Source organism: Puma concolor, chromosome E4, assembly GCF_028749965.1.
Source record: "Puma concolor isolate L17-30 chromosome E4, mPumCon1.1.hap2, whole genome shotgun sequence".
Lineage (NCBI taxonomy): Eukaryota > Metazoa > Chordata > Mammalia > Carnivora > Felidae > Puma > Puma concolor.
The window spans coordinates 3,600,818-3,618,751 of record NC_141683.1 but is presented as its reverse complement, the minus strand read 5'-3'; the positions used below and the strand labels follow the sequence as shown (position 1 = coordinate 3,618,751).

General features: G+C 42.9%; 1 protein-coding gene across 1 annotated transcript; it reads left to right on the top strand.

Moving 5' to 3' along the window:
* Window positions 1-8,935: 8,935 nt before the first annotated feature.
* OR6Y1 (olfactory receptor family 6 subfamily Y member 1) lies at window positions 8,936-10,175 on the top strand. The gene has a single exon (XM_025915269.2). It carries the CDS (start codon window positions 8,936-8,938, stop codon window positions 9,911-9,913), a length of 978 nt encoding a protein of 325 aa, XP_025771054.1. The 3' UTR covers window positions 9,914-10,175.
* Window positions 10,176-17,934: the final 7,759 nt, after the last annotated feature.

The window sequence follows — 17,934 nt, the reverse complement described above, 5'->3', positions numbered from 1 at the left end:
CATGCAGCAGAACCTAGGAGGCAGGAAGAAACAAGGTGGCGATAATACCACCTGAAAGAATCATAGAAATAGGCTCAAAGGGAACATACATATCAATTAGTACACAGTTTGGCTGAACAGTGTCCGGGAATCTCCCGATACAAACAAAAATTTGTGAACCATTGATCTTGTACAGGGTTTCCATACTAAGTTTGAACTGGCTGCAGAAGAGTCTCCTGGGGGCTGTTAAAATGCAAATTCCCTGAAAAGAAAATCTGTAGAGGGTCCGATAGGGCATGTCTAGGTTGCAACTCGGCCATGCATCACTTTCAACTTCCTAGGAACTCTTGTTTCATAGCCAGTTTGAAGTTCCCAACTCTTGATCAAAGTAGAAGAAAGGGGATTTACTGGTGGATATGTCAAAGTGATGTGGGCTGTATTGCAGCAATGTCAGAGATCAAAATTCTCCAACCCTGCTCCCAATAAGAAATCACCAAAGTACCATGATACCCCAAGAACTGAAAGTCATGTCACCTACCTAAACAATATTCTGTGCCTCTCCCGGTCTTCCACCCACTGCAAGTCAAGGAAGAGGAAAACGTAGTTTTGGTATTCACCTATGTGTGCACCAAAGAACATGGCTAAAGATTCATCTGAATCTCCCTTCTTTGACTCCAGTGGGTTACCAAGCTGGTCGACCTAATGAGGGTTGATTCAGTAGTAAGTGAAATGCCTTAGAAAGCGTTTCTATCGATTGGTCCCAGAATCTTCGCCAGCACTATGGGCAGCTTCTGTTTTAATTAGTTGGTGCCTGGGTTATACCAGTTGTGAAATATTTTAAGTTTTGTTTCTGGGGCAAATGATGCAAGAACAGAAAATGCCTTTTTTTCCTTAAACCCACGTTAGTTAACATACACTGTAGTATTGGTTTCAGGAGTAGAATTTAATGACTCATCACTTACATACAACACCCCGTGCTCATCCCAACGGGTGCCCTCCTTAATGCCCGTCACCCATTTAGCCCATGCCCCCCACCCACCTCCCCTCCGGCAACCCTCAGTTTGTTCTCTGTATTTAAGAGTCTCTTATGGTTTGCCTCCCTCTCTGTTTTTGGAGACAAAATAAAAGAATGAGAGGTGGGATGCAGGTATCTCTAGAATGAGTGAGATGTCTCAGATTCAAAGGCTGAATTATAGACATTCTTCCAAGTTCCTCTGAGTTCTGGGAACTTGCTTGAATTGCTTAGGGAGATTTTCGCAGCCCGCCTTAAGGTTACTTTCTGCACATTTGAACCGTGTTCTGTGTTTCTTTAGTTGTAGGATTTTGTAGAAACATAATAAAGAAAGCGCTGTTGAGCAAATACTCAGAAACACAAATTGTCACGACGGACGCATTAGCTTATTCTGAACTAGGCTTTGGGGAAGAAACAAAAAGATTTTGCATTAAAGAAAACTACTGGGTCAATAATCATTTTAGGGTTTCCAGGGGGTAAAAGGAAACAACAGCAAAAACAAAAAGAGCCAAGGCATTTGACGCTTTTAAAAGTATAAGTTGCTTGATGTTTATAAAATGTCTAAATAGTCTTTTAAAGAACCGTCTCTGAGACCGTCTCTGTTTACCCTCCCCTCAGTGTATTCTCTTTTCCTTTCCTGGAGTTATGGAAGGCATGGCCTTTTACTGTAAGAATTCTGCTCCCCGAGCCAAGAAATTTCACTAGTTTCACTCTAGTGAGTCCCTGTTGTAATGAAAACATTTTCACCTACCTCATGTGCTTGCTGTGAACATTACATAAACGATGTCTGTGTGAGTAAAGTGTTAAAATCTTTTCTCTTGAAAGATCAATTTTGCTGTGGATGCACTTCCTTTTCCTCCCCAGCTTTATCAAAGTATAGCAGATGGATAAAACTCTAAGGTACGTAAAGTGTACCACGCGACGATCTGAGAGGCATATGAACATATACCGTGAAAGCGTTCACCTTTGGTTAACTCTCCAGTTCCGGACTCTTGGAAGCCTGATAAATGTTATTAGGCAACACTGCTTGGGGTACAAACGGCCCCTGATGAGTAAAAGTCCTCTGGACTGGAGAATAATGCAAGTATTCTAAGTATCTGGGGAGAAGTCACAGCTTCAGGCTACTTTTGTGACTTGGCACGCCTTTTGCTGGGAGCCCTGGAAGCCAAGGATGCCAGGGACCTGTTAGAAGAGATGATGGCTCTTTGGGACTTCAGGGGTCCAAGTCGAGGGGGACCCTGTGCCCTTGTGTGTGAATCTCATGTCCTCACTCCTGCCCTGTGACTTTGAATCCCAGAGACCAGCTCCTTGTCTGTTTTCAGCACCCCTTCCACAGACGAGAAATTCCCGATGCTGCCGTGCTGAGATGTTGTGGCTCTGTCCTATATTTCTCCAGGGGAAACTGATGCCAAGTGTGTCCTTTGGGGGGGGTGTGGGTTGGATTATTTGGTGATTCCTAAGATCTTTGGGCATATAATAGCTAATCACATAAATAGTCAATAAATGCGAAGCCCCGTCTGTATTATCATTTTGTCAAAAATAATATGACTATGGGCTTCTAACCAATGTGCCTGTTCTACTAACCACGCCTCAAACTCACGCTTATGCAAACTGAGATTGGAGGACTGACCGGGTTCCCTAGAATGTACGTGGAAAGCTGGGCTCTGATCACCCTTCGTAATCATGTGGAGAAGGTGCTGTGTTAACCAGAAAGTTTAGCGTTTCCACTGATCCGACCTAAAACTATTACAGCACGCCAGCGTGCCATTGGGTAGACTCAGTGAGGTTCACGCTCCTTTTAAAAATGATCAGGATGGGGGCATCTGGGTGGCTTAGTCGGTTGACCGACTGACTCTTGATTTGGGGTCAGATCATGATCTCATTGTGAGTTCAAGCCCCATGTTGGGTTCTGGGCTGACAGCACAGAGCCTGCTTGGAATTCATTCTCTCTCTGTCTCTCTCTCTGTCTCTCTCTCTCTCCTCTTTCTCTCTCTCAAAATAAATAAAAAATAAACATTAAAAATTTTTTAAATGATCAGAATGTATCTTAACTCTTTTTTTGGATGTTAACATAGAACATAAATGTCCTCCTGGGATTTTAGTCTTGGATTTTGGGCTTGATACTGACCCTCTGGGTATCTACATACTACCGAGGGAGAAGCTAGAGAATGTCAGCTGGTACAAATGCCACCATTAGGGCCCTTGTCATATCACACTCTTTCCCAGCGGGGGCAGTAGCCCTCCTAATTTGTTTTTCCCCTCGTGTGAGAGGTTCCCACAGTGTGTTCATTGGCGTAGATAGCTCACTTTCTTTGCTGTGACAGCCCATCTTTTTCAAGCTGAAAATATGCCCAGCCCCGGCAGTAAATCCACATCTCTGTGTCACATGTTTGATTTGTCAGCTTTTCTTGTATCTGGCTGGGAGTGGTCATATATCTCGTTTTTGTCCAATAAACGTAAGTAGAAGTCTGCTGGAGAGGATCTCCTTTTCAGAGAAAGATGTAGCTGGCACTGGTGCTTCCGCTTTCCTTCTGTTGAGCTTGGCTTTGATGCCCGGAGCTCCAGCAGCCGTCCATGAGGTAACAGACATGAGGAAGGAAATTCAGCACTGAGGCTGGAGGCACAGAAATGCATAAAAATCGTGGGTCTTCGATAGCATGCTTGAGAAGTTGAACCAACACGAGCAAATACCTACATCCATGTTTATTTTTTATCAAATGATAAAAATTAATTCCCATTTGTCGGAGGCCCTGTAATTTGTGCTTCCTTCTTATTTTCAACCTAATATGCCTGATGTAATACATTTACCTAACTTTTGCCTTGCATCGTTTTAGAATTTTCAAACGGTTTTTAGTTTTAGGGTCTCTTAAGTTTGTCAAATGAAATCTATTTTTGTACATTGCCAGAGAAAGATCAGGACCCACCCACCCCCTCCTGCCAAAGCTCCTATTTTGCCATTCCGGGAAACGGGAAACGAAAGAGTCACTATGCCTTTAAAGCTGTAATTCACAGGTTAGCCAGAGAGAGGCTGGATATTTTGCAATTCAAATAGCTCCTGCAAGTCAGTCTTGTATTCTCTTATTTTGTCATACTTTATTTTGTTTCATTTATTTATTTTTTTTAGGTTATGAACATGTACTCAGTGGAGCCAACTTTTCACCAGAGAGGCATCACAGAAGGGAAGTAAGGAAGGAGCATGTGTTCAAGTCAATTACGATTCTTTAAATACAATTAATTCGTTTTAAAACAGGGGTGCCATTCGTCACGATTAACTAAGAAGGTCCTTGCATTTAAAAAGGAAACATAAATTATGTGATTTTTTTATTCATAAAACGCCACATGGAAAGCACAAAATGTGATTATCTGCCTCAAATTTTTAAATAACTTGAGAGGAAATGGGAAACACAATTTTCAGAAATAATTATAAGGATACAAAGAAAAATGTGAGTTTCCCCGGTAACTTTAACTTCTACCTTTAAAAATTCCTCTATTTCTCCTTACCCAAGCTAAGTGTGTATTGATCCGGAATATTTTTCCAGACTCAGACATATCACAATTTGTAAGCTCTGCCCTTTTTCTCACTCAGCTCAGAGCTGTAGTCTCTGCCCGTTTGTTCAATAAGATCCTTAAATTTACTGTGTTCTTTTCTTCCGAGACAAGAAATAGTCAAGGGTGAACTTAGAATTCCATTTTTGCTTTAAGCGCTCAGCGTTTTAACTACTGCTTTTTTCCTTTGTACCAAGGAATGATTGCAAACAGTTATCACCAAAAAAAGATGGTATTTTGTTTTACTAACTTCTGGGTTACCATCATACCAAAGGTAAATGTTACCATCGCCTTTTAAAGATGAGGAGAGCGGTACTTAGAGAGACTTGGGAATTTATTTGCCTCACAGAGCTACCCAGGAACAATAAAAACTCATGTTTTTCTTTTTTTTTTTCCTTGAATATATTTGACATGTAACATTGTCAAATTGATAGCAATTTATTTATCAGATTTAAGGTGTACAATGTGTTACTTTGACACGTTTATGCATGGTAATATAATTGTCTTTGTAGCTGTGTTGATCACATTACATACCTACAGAGCCATATTGCTGTCTATATTCATCATACAGTGCATTGAAAACTATGGCTTTTTTGTTTTCCGTTCCAAGTGTATATCCTTAAACACCCTCAGTTCTATTTCTTGATTCTCCACTCCTTGGTAACAACCATTTTGTAATCTGCTTTTTATGACTTGGACTTTTTTTTAAGATTCCACATATAAGTGCTTGTCTTTCTCTGCCTCCTCTCACTCAGCATAAGGTACTCAAGGTCCATCCATGTTTTCTCAAATGGCGGGATTCCCTCCTTTCTCATAGCTGAATCCCGCTGTGTATACCCACCTCCTCTTTCTTACCTGCTCATCCATTGATGGGCATTCGGGCTGTTTTTGTGTCTTGACTCCTGTGAATAATGCTGTCATGAACACGAGGGTATATATCTCTTTGAAATACATGTATCTTTTGTATCTACTGAGTTACTGACACATGAGAGTCATGTAGATGTATACAGCTGATACTTGTGTGCACAACATCTAAGGGTGTTTGGGGTTTGTATATGGGTGTGTGCACCTGCTTGGGTCCCCAAATAAGAGCGGGTAAATGCCATTCTGATTTTCTGCTGAATGACTTTGGTTATAGCGCTCTCTTCCCCCAGAGGATCTTATTATTTGTGAGACCATTCCCCAGAAAGAGAAGAGCCCGCACACACACACTTTTCCCTCACCTTCCTCTGCCCCAGAGTCTGGCAGGGAGGAAAGCAGTGTGCTCCAAGCCTAAGGTCCCTCTTGTGTCATTTACCTTGCCAGCTCTTCCCTTAGTATTCCCCTGGGGTCCCCTTGGGCCCTGGAAAGGCCAAATACATTCCTGAGGGCAGTATCTGTGGGGAGGTCCCCTGTGGGTGGGAGTTGGTACCTGCCCCTCCAGTAGCTTGGAGACAGGCAGAGAACAAATAGCTCGTTCTGTGCCCGTCTTCAAGCTGAGCAGAGACACAACCAGTCTGGCCCAACACCTCTTCGAGCTTAAGGACACCGCCTTCCTTCTCTTGGTCTACATGACCTCTCCTCTTTCCTCGGTTCAAGGTGGCCATGCCTGACAAGGCTGGGAGAAGAGCCATAAGTTACGTCACTGAGACGATGGTGGGTTGAAAAGACTCTCAGGTATTTCCAGGGGATGGTTGAACATCATTTTCATTTAAATCACTGATTCTTGGGAGCTTTCATTTTATTGATATTTTAAAATAGTTTGTCTTCTTTGAGCTTACTATGGGAAGTGTAGCTACAGGGCATAGTTGGGGAGTGAACTTAGGACATATATAGATTAATTTCACTCCAAAATATTTCTTTTTGAGAGAGAGAGAGAGAGAGAGAGAAAGAGAGAGAGAAAGAGAGAGAAGCAGGGGAGGGGAAGAGAAAGAGGGAGAGGAAGAACCCCAAGCAGGCTCCATGCTGTCAGTGCAGAGCCTGATGTGACGCTGGGACCCACAAACCGTGAGATGGTGACCTGAGCTGAAGTCAAACACTTAACTTACTGAGCCACCCAGGCGCCCTCCTAATTCTTAGTCTTAAATTCCATGGGCCACATTGATTTCCAGCTTCAGGTCTGAGGCATGCCTTCTGAGAAGGACAGTGTCTGTTGCTGAAATCCTGAAAATATATTGCATTGTCGCAGTGCTGGGGGGCACTGAGGAGGAGGGGGACATATTCCAGGAAGAAAGGACTTCTGGGTGTGATTCCCTCCTTACATATTTCTGGAATATAAAAACGCACGAGGGAATGAACCCAAGGACACAGCTGTGGAGACTGGTGTCCTGTTACTGTGAAGGAAGTGCCTCCCAAATGGAAATGCTACCCCCCCTCCTCCAGTAGCTGAAGACATGTGGATTTCATGTGTCCATTGGCAGGGACAGAGGTGCTGAGGAAAAGCCCGGCTGGAGGGGGTATCTAAGCTGTTCATTAATGGGTTTCAGGTTGGTTGGACTTTCAGACTCAGAGAAGAGAGGAAAGCTGCTGAGGGAGCTTGGGGCTCACAGACCTTGCCCTTTTTTCACGTTCCACCAACCCCCCACTGCCTCCTGAATCTTAGACCACAGCACACAGGGACCTTGCATTGGGGGTGTGTGTGTGTGTGTGTGTGTGTGTGTGTGTGTAGCTTAAAGGCTGAGTTCCAACAAAAAAACAAAATTGTCGAATTGGCATTATTAGACCTTATTTGCTTTTTTGTTTATCTGCGTCTGTGTTCTTCTCTAACATGGATATCTAAGAGGTGGCTGTTCTGCCTTCCTTTAGGGTCCTAGAGTGAGGTCCGAGCAGCAAGAGGGAAGTGGATGGGGTGGGCCGCCATTTTCCAGCTGTCACCCTAGGACCCTTTCCTCAGGAAAAGCAGAGAGCCTCCCCCGGCTGCACCCCTATGTCCTACGCATGAGCAAGGTTGTTGGGAAAAGGAGAGTAGGGGGGACAGGCTCTGGAGAAATGCAAAAGGGAGGAATCAAGCCATAGGTCACAGAGAAAGTCTGGGAAGGGTAAGGCACTCAGCATGGGAGGTTCAGAGTGATTCTCAGACGGCCGGTTGGAGACTGTACCCTGGGCGGGAATGCAGAAGGCTCAGTGATGGCAGAAGGCATCTGGGTCCTCCATTTTTTCTGGTATTATTTTCAAGCAACTTGTGCCTCCTTTACTCTAATACCCCTGGAAAGGTCCTATAGTCCCCTCTTTTCTGATTAACAATGGCTGTTGTTTAAGGGTGCCTGGGTGGCTCAGTTGGCTGAGTGTCTGACTCTAGATTTCAGCTTAGGTCATGGTCCCAGGGTCATGGAATCGAGTCCCACATTGAGCTCTTTACTGGGTGTGGCGTCTGCTTGAGATTCTCTGTCCCTCTTCCCCTCTCCCTGCTCATGCTTGTGCTCTCTCTTTCTCTCTAAAATAATGATAATAATAATAATATTTAATAATAATAATAATAATACACAATGGCTGTTGTTTCCACCATGTAGATCTGTGTTGACTTTGTTGGCAGGGTTTTGGGAGAATTTAGCAGTGTATCCTCGAAAGGTCACAGCAAATGTCCATAGGAATTTAATTTAAAATCTAAAGTTCATTAGATGTTTACAGATGTGGTGAAATTATATTATATCCACCTTAGAAATAAAAGAACTGACATTCTGAACATTAAGTAGTAAGCTCACTTAGGCAGAGTTAGACAAAAGTGGGATTTGATGTACTTTTCTTAAACTCTTAATCCAGCACTCCATACAGTGGATCGGATCAAAGAAAACATTATCTTTTAGATTACCCATTCGATTTTGTTCTCCAAGAAGCTGGCAAACATTCATATCATGTTTGCTATTAACCCTGTGTGTTTGCTCAAATATTGCTTCATTCAAGATTTACAACCTTGTTAAATAGGAAACAAACACACAAACAGAAGAATTCTTTCCATAGAGATAAGTGGAGTCAGAAAACTTCTCTGGAAGTTATGCCAATTATGCCTGGGGCGGGGACCCCTCGGTGAATACCTGATTTTCCAGCTTCTTTACATACATAGCAGATGGGATTTCTTGCTTATGGTAAAGGGGTGATAGGAAGGCCATCCTCCTATGACCAACAGGGAAATACTGGAAAGGCACAGAATTAATTTGGAGTCAGAAGTTTCCAATTTCACTTGTGTGTACCTTGGATGAGTTATGTCTCTTGGCTTAAGTTGACAAAAATTAAAATATAAGCTCCCCAAAATACATGATGGCTCAAAAGTTCTGGTTCTGATCATAATTTAGGACGAAGTAAGGTATAAAGGCAGGAGAACTTCTCTTGTGATGACTTTGCTGCTGGGGGGTTCTATCACTGGTGGTTGGCTCGTGCTCAGGAAGTGGAAAAATCTGATTCTGTCTGTGCCCACAGCCAGTTATGATCGCCAAAGTTCTGGAAGCAGGTAACCACACAGCAACCATACATTTCATTCTTCTGGGATTTCCAACACGGCCAGACTTCCAGCTTTTCCTCTTCTTCGTGTTCCTGGCAACCTACCTACTGACTCTGCTGGAGAACGCTCTCATCATCCTGGCCATTCGCGGTGACAGACAACTGCACAAGCCCATGTACTTCTTTCTGAGCCACCTCTCCTTCCTGGAGATGTGGTATGTCACCGTCATCAGCCCCAAGATGCTGGTGGACTTCCTCAGCCATGACAAGACCATTTCCTTCAATGGCTGCATGACTCAACTTTACTTCTTTGTGACCTTTGTCTGCGCAGAGTACCTCCTCCTCGCTGTTATGGCCTTTGACCGCCACGTAGCCATTTGTAATCCACTACGCTACCCAGTTATCGTGACCAACCAGCTCTGTGGTACCCTGGCGGGGGGATGCTGGCTCTGTGGACTCACAACTGCCACGATTAAGACGGTTTTCATAGCCCGACTCCACTACTGTGGCAAACCTCACATCAACCATTATTTCTGCGATATTTCTCCGCTCCTCAGCATCCCCTGCGAAGACTCCTCGCAGGTGGAGCAAGTAGACTTCTTTCTGGCCCTCGTGGTTATTGCCGTCCCCCTTTGTGCGGTGGTGGCGTCTTATGCCACCATTGTCAGTGCCATCCTTAGGATCCCTTCTTCACAAGGCCGCCAAAAGGCGTTTTCCACCTGTGCCTCTCACCTGACTGTTGTAATTCTCTTCTATTCCACAACCCTTTTCACCTATGCCCGCCCCAAGCTCATGTACACCTACAGTTCCAACAAAGTGGTATCTGTGCTCTACACGGTCATCGTCCCCCTCCTCAACCCCATCATCTACTGTCTGAGGAACCAGGAAGTAAAGGCAGCCCTCAAGAAGACCATACTGTGCAAAGGAAGTCGTTCCAGAGGGGATGTGGCTTTGAGCAATTAAACACTTATAGACTCCCTTCAAGCCTGAGTCAGGAGGTGATGGCTCCACATCCACACCCCACACTCTGGCCTTTGCTTATCTATCCACATCCAGTACTTTAACCCTGCTCCCCTGTGTGTGCGTGTGTGCGTGTGTAGACGCAAACGTGGCTAAAGAACCATATTCGCAAGCAGCAGCCTCTACCTCTAGCTCAGCAGACCAGTTTTAGACATTTCCCCAAACTTCCTTGAAACGAGGGCAGATTTTTCTCTCCCACTAAGATACAAACCCCACGAGAGGACAGATGCGTCTGTCACACAGTAAGTGCTTACTACATACTGTTGAAAGGATCGCTGAATAAATACATTGAGTGAAAACACTGAAGATGAAGAGGGGAATTGTGAATACGTGTTGATGGCCTCTGTTCCACCTGCTCATTGTCATTTCTTTTTCTTCCTCACTTTTCTCTGTTCTTTCCTCTTACAGACTCATAGATGTGCTCGCTCTCTGCCCTCCTCCTTCCCATCACTCACTTCCCTCCTCACTTCCTCTCTCACTTCCCTCCTCACTTCCTCTCCCCACCCCCTATTTTTCCACAGAGACGCTGGCATGCGTTCACCCAAGTAAAGTCACCACCTCATCTTACCTGACTCGTTTGCTGATTCAAGAGCACAAAGCCAATGAGCGGCCCAAGCTTTGTGAAAACCTCCGCAAAACTTTAGGAGGCATACCTTGTGTTTGCAAGATGTTAAGCATTAAAAACCGAAAGCTTTTCTGTATTTCCGGAGCACGGATTTTAGTAGCAATTACTTTTCACTTCTTATTTTACGGTTAGCTTTTTTAAAATCGGCTTTGTGGGGCACCTGGGTGGCTCAGTCGGTTGAGCGACCGGCTTCGGCTCAGGTCATGATCTCAGGGTTGGTGAGCTCAAGCCCCGCATCGGACTCTGTGCTGACAGCTCGGAGCCTGGAGCCTGCTCCGGATTCTGTGTCTCCCTGTCTCTCTCCCCTGCCCCCACTCATGCTCTGTCTCTCTCTGCCTCAGAAATAAATAAACATTAAAAAAATAAAATAAAAAATAAAATAAAATCAGCTTTGTAAAGTATAATTCCATTCAATAAATTTCACCTTTTTATTTTTATTTTTTATTTTTTCTTAAAGTTTATTTATCCAATAGAGAGAGGGAGGGAGACAGAGAGAGAGAGAGAATGTGGGAGGGATACAGAGAGAGGGAGAGAGAAAATCCCAAGCAGGTTCCACACCATCAGCACAGAGCCTGATGCAGGGCTTGAACCCTCGAACCTGAGATCATGTATGAGATCATGAGATCTTATGACCTGAGATCATGACCTGAGCCAAAACCAAGTGTCAGACACTTAACTGACTGAGTCACTCCTAAATTAGGCACCCCTAAATGTCACCTTTTTAAATGGTACTGAATTTTGGAAAAATGGGCAAGTTGTCAAACAACAACAATCACTAGATAGAACATTTCCATCATCCCCCAAAGTTTTCTTGCACCTTTTTTCATTAAATCTCCTGCTCATACCCCCAGACCTAGCTACTGGGGAGTGGTATGCTTTTTGTCACTTTCGCTTTGCCTTTTCTAGAAATTCACATAAATAGAATCATACAATCTGTGGTCTTTTATGTCAGGCTCACTTATCATAATGCCTTTAAGTTTCTCAAAAAATTTTTTTCATTGAAGTATAATTAACATACAGTTTTAGATCAGTTTCTTTTTTTCCATTATATTGTGTTTATTTTTTTTAAATATGAAAATTATTGTCAAATTGGTCTCCATACAACACCCAGTGCTCATCCCAAAAGGTGCCCTCCTCAATACCCATCACCCACCCTCTCCTCCCTCCCACCCCCCATCAACCCTCAGTTTGTTCTCAGTTTTTAAGAGTCTCTTAGGCTTTTAAATCCGTTTCAAGTGTACAATGGGGAGATTCAATTCTATGCATTACTCAGTGCTCATCATGATAAGTGGACTCTTTGTTTTAAGCCTGTTTTTTTAAGTTTTATCTATTTATTTTGAGAGAGAGAGAGAGAGAAGAGGAGGAGCAGAGAGAGAGGGAGACAGAGAATCCCAAGCAGGCTCCAGGCTCGGCACAGAGCTCAACGTGGGGCCATGGGTCTCACGACCCTGGGACCATGACCTGAGATGAAATCATGAGTTGGATGGGTAACCAACCGAGCCACTCAGGCCCCCCTGATAGGTGGACTCTTAATCCCCTATATCTGTGTCCCCCAAACTCCCACCCATCTCCTCTCTGGCACACACACACCAGTTTGCTCTCTAGATTTAAGAGCATTTTTGCTTGTTTGTCTCTGTTTGTTTGTTCACTTGTTTCGTCTCTTAAGTTCCACGTACAAGTGAAATCATATGGTATTTGTCTCTCTCTCTGTCGGACTTAGTTCATTTCGAGGTATTGCCTCCAGGGCCAACCAGGCTGTTACCAGTCCCACCCACCAACGACAGCCTCTCAGCGCGGTATTCCCACAGGGGCAATGAGGACAGTCACCCATCTGACTGCTGACCCCACCCAGCTACAAGCCCACAGATGCCCTGAAGATCCTTGCATATTGTCGCACGTATGGGTTACATGGAACGGCTGAGTGCTGTCCAGACAGAGCACAGTTTGTTTTTCTAGGCACCGGTCGACAGACATTTAGGCCCTTTCTAGTTTGGAACGCTACTGTTATCAATAAAACTACTGTGAATATTTAACATAAGTTTTGTTGTGATGGTAGACTTTATAATTTCTCTTCAGGAGATGAGGGTTGTTACGGTATCATTACCGGGTAATATGACACGTTTCTGCTTAAGTTTATGCAAAGATGATCCAATTTCCCAAAGTGGCCCAACTATTCTACCTTCTGCAAGCAATGTATGAGAATTCCAGTCATTTACAACATCATCAGTGGTTGGTAATGTCAAAGTTCCCACGTGGTCATTCATTCCACCAATGGTCATTCCCATTGGTCATTCCCAATGCTTTAACTTGCATTGTCCTAACGTTGAGCACCTTTTCATTTACTTAGTTGCAATTTTGAAAACTTCATGCTGGAGTGCCTGGGTGGCTCAGTCAGTTAAGCCTCCAACTTCAGCTCAGGTCATGATCCCATGGTTTGTGGGTTCGAGCCCCGTGTCGGGCTGTACGCTGAGAGCTCAGAGCCCAGATCCTGCTTTGGATTCTGTGTCTCCCTCTCTCTCTGCCCCTTCCCCTGCTTGCATTCTGTCTCTCTCTCTCTCTCAAAAATAAATAAACATTAAAAATAATTTTTAAACTTCTTTGTGCAAGTGTCTAATCACGCATTTCCCCCCATTTTTAAACTAAGTTTTTTCTCTTGTCATTATCAACTTTTAAGAATGTTTCGTATACTCAGATGCAATTATTTGTCAGTTATACAATTTGCTAATATGTTCTCCCACTTGGAGGAGGGTCTTTTGAAAAGCCATTTAATTTTTCATAGTTTTGGAGGCTAGAAATCCCAGATCAACATCCCAGCCAGTTCAGGTCCTGGTGAGGACTCTTGGCTTGCAGATGAGCACCTACTCACCATGTGAGGAGAGAGGGAGAGAGAGAGAGAGAGAGAGAGAGAGCGCACAACCACCTTCAGCCTTAATGACCTGCATAAAGGTCTGGTCTCCAGACACAGCCACCTCAGGGGGTGAGACTCCAATATGAGTTTGAGGGACCAGAAACATTGAGTCCATAAGAAAGAGTATGTAGAATTGACATCACTTTCCTCTTAAACATTTGATAAAATCCACCAATGAACTAATCGGGACTAGGGAAGTTTATTTGTGAGAAGTTATTAACTATACAACCTATGTTTTTTAATAGATATAGGAACAATCAGGTTATTGGTTTATTCTCTTTTTTTATTGGCTTATTCTCGAGTGAGCTTTGAAAGGATGTCTTTCAAGTAACATGCCCTTTGATTTGTCAAATTTGTTAGCATAAAGTTGTTCATGGTATTCCCTGAAATGTCCACAGTATATGTAAGGAGGTACTTATTTATTGTTTAATATTTGGGTAACTTGTGTCTTCTTTCTTTTAACCTGTTCCATCTCCCTAGAGATTTACCAATTTCATTTTTTAAAAATCAATAAAATTGCTGGAGTCTGTTGGTCTTGGGTTCCTTTTCTCTTTACTATTTTATTGTGTGAGGAAAATATATAATATCCTTTCTTCTGCTTACATTTGATTTATTGTAATCTGTTCTTTCTCGTTTCTTAACAAGACAAGACAAAAGTTGAGCCTACAGATTTGAGTCTCTTTTGTACTGTAAGCATTTAATGTTATAAATGTTCCCTTGAATACTGATCTAGCTGTATCCCCCAAATAATTTTGATACATCATGTTTTCACTTTATTCAGTTTAAACTAACTCTAATTTCCTTTTTGATTCCCCGCCCCACCTTTGGCCCATCAGCTATTTAGAAGTGTGCAATTTTAAGCGTTAATCATCTGGTCTGTTCTAGATATCTCTTCGTCCTTGTTTTCTTGTTTAACTTAATTACTTTTTTTTAATTTTTTTTTTAACATTTATTTATTTTTGAGACAGAGAGAGACAGAGCATGAACGGGGGAGGGTCAGAGAGAGGGAGACACAGAATCTGAAACAGGCTCCAGGCTCTGAGCTGTCAGCACAGAGCCCGACGCGGGGCTCAAACTCACAGACCGCGAGATCATGACCTGAGCTGAAGTCGGACGCTTAACCCACTGAGCCACCCAGGCGCCCCTTGTTTTACTTAATTATAATCAATGAACATCCTTACATATTAATTAAATCTTACAAAATATTCTGAGACTTGTTTATGGTCACGCACGTGATCTATCTTGCACACTTGAAAAGAATATGTCGTCTGTTCGGGCGTACGATTTCCAACACATATCAATTAGATCATATTGGTTAACAGTATCATTAAAATCTTCCACGTTTTAATTTTGTCCTTATATTGTACATTTTGTAGATATAGATATGGCACATCCCTATCCTTCTATATCTTTATTTTAGGTCCTCTTGTTCTTCCAGTTACCAAGACTAAAGTATTGAACACCTCAACTATCACAGTGGATTCATCTATTTCTCGTTAATTTTCATCAGTGTTTTACTTAATACATTTTCTATTTTTGTAATTATATGCATATACATTTGGGATTTTTATGGGTTTTTTTTTTTTTTCTGAATTGAACACTTAACCGTTCTGAAATGTCACCCTTTATCTCAAGGAATGTTCCTTGTTCTAAAACTAACTGCAGCTGATATTAATAGGGTCACTATAGCTTTTATTTCATTTGGGTGTCCTGGTATATATTTTTCCTGTCTTTTTACCTTCAACCTACCTGTGGCTCATAATTAAAGTAAGTACTTTACAGACTGTGTATAAGTAGATATATTTTATCCAGTTGGATAATCCCTGGTCTTAAATTCTTATCCCATTTTTACTGCCTTTTTAAATTAATTGAGTACATTCTAACAGTTCCATTTTGTCTCACTTTGGCTTACAAGTGTTTGTTTCGGGGCAAGTTTCTGTGATAATGGAAACGTTATATCTGTGCTGCCCAAGACAGTGGACACAAGAACATGAGGTTATCAAACATTACGATGTGACCACTGGGGCAGGAAAATAGAACTTTTAATTGTATTGAATCTTAATTGAATTAAAAATTCAATATCCACATGGAGCTAAAAGCTGTCTTATTTTAATGTTTTTTTATTTATTTTTGAGAGACAGAGAGAGACAGAGCCTGAGCCGGGGAGGGGCAGAGAGAGAGAGGGAGACACAGAATCCGAAGCAGGCTCCAGGCTCTGAGCTGTCTGCACAGAGCCCGACCCCCGGCTCGAACTCACAGAGTATGAGATCATGACCTGAGCTGAAGTCAGATGCTTAACCGACTGAACCACCCAGGCGCCCCTAAAAGCTGTCTTATTGATAGCACAGCTCTAGGCACACAATATACATCTCTAACTTATCAGTGTCATTATTCTAATAATATTATATGATGACATGTATACTGAAAAGCTTCTTAATCCATTCTTTGTACTACATTACCATATATCTTACCTCTCTTATTCTAAAATCTACAATTCACTGATATTACTTTTTTGCTTTAAGCAACTATATTTCAGGGAGACTAAAAAGTAAAGGAAAATAAACTTTACCCATATACTTAGCATTTTATTTTCCTATCTAAACTTTGTGAGGATCCAATTTTTATCTGGTAACCTTTTTTTTTTTTTTTAATGCCTGAAGCTGTATCTTTAATATCTATTTATGGTGCAGGTATACTAATGATACATTTTCACAGCTTTGACAGTCTGGACAAGGCTTTCTTCACCTTCGTTTCTGAAGATTGTTCCCCTGGGTGAAGAGCCTGAGCTGACAGATTTTCCACGTGTTCCATTATGGTCTAATTTCCAGAATTTCCAGTAAGTCATCTGTTCTTAACTAGGTTGCTCTGTAGGTAATGTTCCTTTCTTTCCTCACTATTTTTACGGGTTTTATCGTTGATTTGCAACAACTGGATTCCTATATACTTTGGTGTGATTTTCTTTTTCATTCTGCTCGAGAGGTGTTGAGCTTGGGTCTACGAGTTTATAGTGTTACCCGATTTAGAAAAGTCCCAGCCTTTAGTTCATCAAATATTATTCTGACACCCTTCTCTCTCCTCCTCCTGGGACCTCAGCTGCATGGGTGTTTGACAGCCTGTTTCCCACACATCATCACCGAGTCCCTGGGTTCTTGTCTTCAGTTTTACTTCTGCGTGTGCTGTGGGAGGGACAGCTCCTATTGTTTTGTGGTCAAGGTGACTAATTTTTCTTCCAAACGGTCTGCAGTTCATGCTACGCACTGTATTTTTTTCACTCTAGACAGTATGTATTTTCATCATTGTAATTTATAATTTGTCTGTTTTACGTGTTCCATGCAGGTCCTCATCATGCTCATTATTTTCCTCTACCTTCTCGATCATATAGAATACATTTATAATGACCATTTCAATGTCCTTTCCTGCAAATCCTCTCATCTCTGACATTTCTGGATCTGTGTCTACTGGACAGTTTTTCTCCTGCGTCTCTGAATGCCCAGTACCTTTGAACCGGATGTCAGAAACTCTAGATTTTACGATTTCTGCTGCTAGATTTTGTTGCATGAAGTGTGACTGTATCCCTTTTTGCTGGGATGGTGTTTCCTTTATTTATTTTTCTCATCTTCACAGTTTTGATTTGAAGTCGTGTATAAGATCACTTCATTCCTGCATCTTCTCAATGGTTTCTTCCTTGTCTTTTCCCTTTTCCATTGCTACTTGGTGAGACTGGGCTTCCCATTCAAGGATCCTTCCCCGTTTTTGTCCAGCTTTAGTCTAGTGATGGCCACCTCGCCACGTGGTATTTGCGGTCGCTTACTGCACTCGCTTTTCAAATCAGTTCGATGCCCTCACGCCGGGTTTCAATGTCTTAGGGTGCGGAAAGGAGCTGTCATCCCCCCGCTGGGTGACCGCATCGCCCTGAGCGCAAGCGTGCCAGGTGCCTGCACCTGCCGCGGGACGCGCGTCCCGAAGGGGCGCCCAGGTACCTGGCTTACCGCTCGCTCCTGGCGTCTTTCCCGAATTTTCTCTCGTAGGTGCACAAGTCAGCTCTGTGCCACAGGCTTGCTGGGATCCCTTCGTGCACGGCAGAGCCCTCTGTGCCCAACCCTGTCCTCGGTGTCTGGCAAACGGCCTCACGGTCCTGGGGCCCCGGTCGTGCCTCCTGAACCCCAAGGCACCGGAGGGCCCTCTGCAGTTTCTCTCGTTTGAAAGGTTTAGTAACAGAACCTCTCACTTCTAGTACTTAAGATTTCAAAGCATATTTTTGTCTCACTTTCATCATGATCGCGGAGTAACGTCCACCGTGAGCGTTCTGTAAAATTATTTAACTTCAACTGCTTAACCCCCAAACCCAGATGTGAGAATAACACGGCGCCCAGGGCAGGTGGGTCAGAGATCCTGCTTTGCTCCCCACGTGCAGCATTTTTAAAAACCAAA